The following is a 4,683-nucleotide window of genomic DNA, read 5'->3' as shown; positions in this document are numbered from 1 at the left end:
GCTCAAGATCACCACCAGCCTCATTAGGGCCCTGCAACTGTGCTAGCTCTGCTAGAGGAGAACCCAAGACTGAACCCTCCTCCTGAAGCAGCTAGTGATGGCATTAGAGCAGCGGATGGCAGATTCACAGGTCTGGAGGACGTCATCCAGCAGGAGGCATGGTGGGTGGGGGGCAGTGTCGAGGGAGGAGCAAGCCAGATGGTGTGTGGCTTTGTCAGATGGACACTGTCCATAAGACCAGGTTCAAAGGGTGTGGGAGAAGAAGAACAGGGATCTCAGGGCATAACATAATGTACAAACACTTTGCTGGAAAATATAGGTTCAACCCCTGGTGGGTGAAGGAGACCTCAAATCAGGATCTCCTGCTCCTTGGGTAAGTGCCCGTGGCCACCAAGCTAATGGGCCAAAACATGTGAGGACCCCTCCATTGGTAAATGAAGATATTGTGCAGATGGAAACAGAATCTAAAATCTGTGTAAATTCCAAAATAGCACTTAAAGGCTCATTCTCATGAGCAGAAACATGAAATTCCCCATGGACAAATAGCAGCAGATATTTGTGCCACTGCTAGTTGTTCCTGGCTATGTACCTGTAAGTGCACTTTGGTGCGCAGCAAATTGCCCCCCCGGGGAGGGGGGGAGGGAAGGCTAAGGCCAGCACCTGAGCTAGCCACAGTAGCCTTACCTGGGGTCCTGGGGGCCTCCTTGGGCTGCAGTGGCAGCAATCTGGGTATGAGGAGCCTGGCCAGCAGCTGGAGTGCGGCTCTGGCTGGCCAAGTTCTGGTTTCAGGTAGCGCATGATGCAGCCACATGTGCTGTGCCATATATTTTTTTGACACAATTTTTTTGGGGATCTTTCAGTGTCATAAATGTCTGCACTGCCAATTAGCAGTACAGCGAACACATGCATGTACAGCACATGCAGTTGGTGGAGCCATAAACTGTCCATATGTGCTCATGGGGATGCACCCTACATGGTTACATAAATGGCACTTAAGGTACATAAAAATGAAACAGGGTTTGGCCCTTTCTCTCCATTCTCTTAGAACATCTTGGCTTCTCTTTCCCCTTCTCACTTTTCTTCTTAGATAGGAGAAATCTGACTTGAAGATATCTTAGCATCTGCTTTTAACCCTGTTTCTCTCAGTGTTTTCAATGACCCAGGAAAATAGCCAGGAGAAAATCAGTGTTATAGGGAAGTACAAAGAAATAAACAGAAATGGTGAAAGGATGAGAAACCTTTAGGCAAAAGAGATAACTTTGTTACACTCACTTCCAATCCAGGACATCACAGTGCCCAAAAAGAGCTATACCTACTTCTCCTTCCCTGGTTTTTAATAGACACAGATAAATACTCACCTCTTTCCCTACAGGCATCCCACTTCCTAGACCAGCTGTCAGGCCTACAACTTTGGCCACAAAGGCTTTAAGAGTGAGGTACTCCTTGAGGACCACTCCCCGCATGATAGTCTTCAATTCAGGAATTCCAGACCCTGAGAAAAGCAACAGGACAGAGAGTAAAGAAAAGAGACAGAGGAACAGAGAGCAAGACAAACAGACACATATCCCCAAGCCCCCTGCCCTCACCAACAGCCTGCGGGGAGACAAGGTGGCAGAAGGTAGCAGCAAAGAGGATGAGGATGAGCGGGTAAGTCACCCAGGCCAGGTACTGCATAAGGACATTTGGGTGCATCTCTTTGTACATCCACTTGTAAGCTGTAGGCAAACAGAGAAGTTGTCAGTGACTAGCACTTCCAAAGCAGTAGGTAAACATTAAACACAACCTAATCAAAGCACACGATGGCCAAATCAGCAACCAAAACTTCCCTGGGACTGAACTGGCTGCATAATGGGTCTTACCAGTGAGGGAGGGGTTTCTTGCTCGGGGAGCAATGTGTGTGTATTAGGGGATGAAAAACTCAAAAATTGAATGAATGCAAAGAGTGAATTCAGACCAAGAAAGGGCCACCCAAAATTGGATGCAGGATGCCTTAGAGAAACAGTGTGCCTTTGTATTTGTTAAAAGAGAAATATTAAAATGAATACAACTCCCATGGTCAAACCATACAGTTCATAATTGGCCTGTTGCATTAAATTTTCAAAATTACGTAGGGTAACATATGAAGTTAACATAAATGTTCTGCAAGAGCTAACGCTTAGCAGGGATACTCTTCCCTGTGAATCAGTAAGGACTCCTATGGCCCACAGTAGTGCTAGAAAAACTGTGCTGCAGGGAGTGGTAAAGATATCTCATCAGCAGGGATCCTGTTTTTCTCTGTTTAAAAATCACAAATTCTCTAATTTAAATGTAACCCTGGGTGCAACACTACCTGCGCCCTCACCTGAATAGTGGGATCCTGGGGTACCTGGTAACCAGTGGCCCTGCTCAGCTCCCTGGATAGCTGCTGCAGGGCATAGGCAACATGTAGGGGGGCATGGGGGGACACGTGCCCCCTCTGAGATTGGCCACTGCTGAAGCCGCCACCAACTTCTGCAGATGGTCGCCACTTGCCATCCGCTCCCCTCCCCACCCTCACTGCTAACGCGGCTAGTGGCATCTGCAGGTGGTCCCTGCTTGCCACCACTGACACCGATGCCAGTGCCTGCAGGCAGTCCCCGCTTACTGCCATGGTGCCCCCCCAGGCTCGGGAGGCATCAGTTGTTCATGCTGCAGGGTCCCTGAGTGGAGAGCCTCCCCTGACAATCAAAACAACCTTGCAGACCATTATAAAACTATTTACAGCATTTAATTATTTACAGGATAAAATATAACTAATACAATAAAACAAATAATGTTATACAAAGTACCCCAGAGATGGTGGCTTAAGGATTAATGGCTTCTCTGATACTCCTTATACCAGGGGAAGGCATAGAAATTACCCATGCTAAATAAGGAATCAATAAATAAGTAAATTGATACACCAACTAACAACCCATCAATAACTTATTTAAACACTTAGGGTGCATCCACACATGCAGGCACATGCACTTGTAGCAGCTCAAAAAGAAGTGGCACAAATTTAAGTCAGGATTTTTGCCTCAGAGGATGTGCACTTTGCTGTGGGGAAAATTGTGCCATTTGGGGCAAAATAACCCCACCTGGTTCCTCCCATATCTGCAGCCAGAAGCAGCTAGAGCCCAGGGCCATCAGCTGTGCTGGGCCCAGCAATATAAAAACCTGCTCTGTGCTGGCCTCAGCAGTATAAAAAGCTGCCCTGGCAAGTAGCTCAGAGCTACTTGCTCTCAGCAGGTTCTGGGGGCCACGGGCATGTAAATGGCGAGCTTTACTGACACCCCGGTCTCCTGCCCCTCCTGTGGGCAGAGGGAGACCCTGGTACACATGACACTCGAGTGTGCCCGGCTGCACACCTCCACCTCCAGAACCTCCTCCTGAGGTTCTGGATTAACTTCACCCCCGACCTTTTTGTTTTTGGACACCCCATCCGTGGCACCACCAAGTCCCAGGATCTCCTGGCCTGGTCAACCTCTTCCTGTCCCTGGCCAAGTGGGACCTGTACATGATCAGGAAGGAGGCTCTGGCTGGAAAAGTGCCCGGGTATTGTGGGGCTGCTTTCTTCTCACTGGTCCACACACGCCTCTGAGTGGAGCACCACTGGGTGGCATCCACCAGCTCTTTGGACGCTTTTGAGGACCAGTGAGCGTGGGGGTTCTGCTCAGTGTCCCCTTCAGGATCATTCATTTTCATGTTTTAACCCTTTGGCCCTCACATCACTCCTATCCTGTTTTTGCCTTTGTTGTCCCAAGAATTTAGTTGTTCCATTCATTCAATAGTCCCCGTGAAAAGGGGCTACTAGTTAGCCAGGTGGGCCTTAGAGCCCACAGTAATTGAATGGACAAATAGACAGGAGCTTCTAGGGCCCGGCCAATTGGTATCTGTGGACACTACCCCTTGTGCCAGCTGGACTGCTGAAGCAACCCTGAGAGTTTCCTGCACCCTTTACCCACTGCAGCAGTCTGGCAGTGAGGGTTGCTGCCTGGCTGTGACCTGCTGTGACCTGCAACAGCATGTGGCTCCAAGGCTGCGTGCCTGCCAGACCTGGATGGGGACTTCATGGCCAGTAGAGGCCCTGCCCCTGCCCATGCCATTGCCCCTCACTCCCAAGCTACAGCTGGGCCTGGGGCTACAGCACAGCAGGGAGAACCAGCACTACACTCCACAACAGCAGCATGAAGCAGAGCGTGGCTTTGGCCTGGGGCCATACTGCAAGCAGCAGGACAAGGGTGAGGGGCTCCAGGCCCTGTCCTGCCTGGGCTGGAGTGTGGTAGCTGTGGTCGGTCCAGCTCATGTGGGCAGTGGTGGAGTGAGTCCAGCCCCAGTGCAGGCTGGAAGGAGGAGGAGGGAACTCCTGGGCACCGCCTGCCCTGCACTGGGACTCCTGCACTGCACAAGGCAGCCTGGCCACAACCCTCTCCCCCCCAGGCAGCATCCCTGATAGTATGGGCACTGGCCCTCAGTGCCACCAACCTGGCCACGCAGCTCCCCACCACCTCTGAAGGACCTTCCCACCCCATTTCTGCACTGAAGGGGTAGGCACCTCCAGGCAGAACTGAGTGGCAACAAGCACAGAGCTGGGTTCACTGGCAGAATTGAGTGCTACCTCACACCCCCTGCCCTGCTGCAGCCCTGGAGGCCTATCACCTTCCCCCCCTCCATACAGCCCCC

General features: G+C 51.0%; 1 protein-coding gene across 1 annotated transcript in view; it reads right to left on the bottom strand.

Annotated features, from left to right (window-relative positions):
• The window catches only part of CLCN1 (chloride voltage-gated channel 1), a 106,609-nt gene that overhangs the window by 61,072 nt on the left and 40,854 nt on the right, over positions 1-4,683 (bottom strand). Inside the window, exons 4-5 of the mRNA XM_019526678.1 lie at positions 1,587-1,715; positions 1,359-1,492 (exon numbers count right to left, since the gene is read on the bottom strand). Coding sequence (XP_019382223.1) covers positions 1,359-1,492; positions 1,587-1,715 — 263 coding nt within the window. The remainder of the gene's footprint in view (positions 1-1,358; positions 1,493-1,586; positions 1,716-4,683) is intronic.

The sequence above is a fragment of the Gavialis gangeticus genome, unplaced genomic scaffold (genome assembly GCF_001723915.1).
Source record: "Gavialis gangeticus isolate Ggan-Ray unplaced genomic scaffold, GavGan_comp1, whole genome shotgun sequence".
Classification (NCBI taxonomy): Eukaryota; Metazoa; Chordata; order Crocodylia; family Gavialidae; genus Gavialis; species Gavialis gangeticus.
Note: the sequence above shows the minus strand (reverse complement) of the source record. Positions and strands in the feature narration are given on the sequence as shown.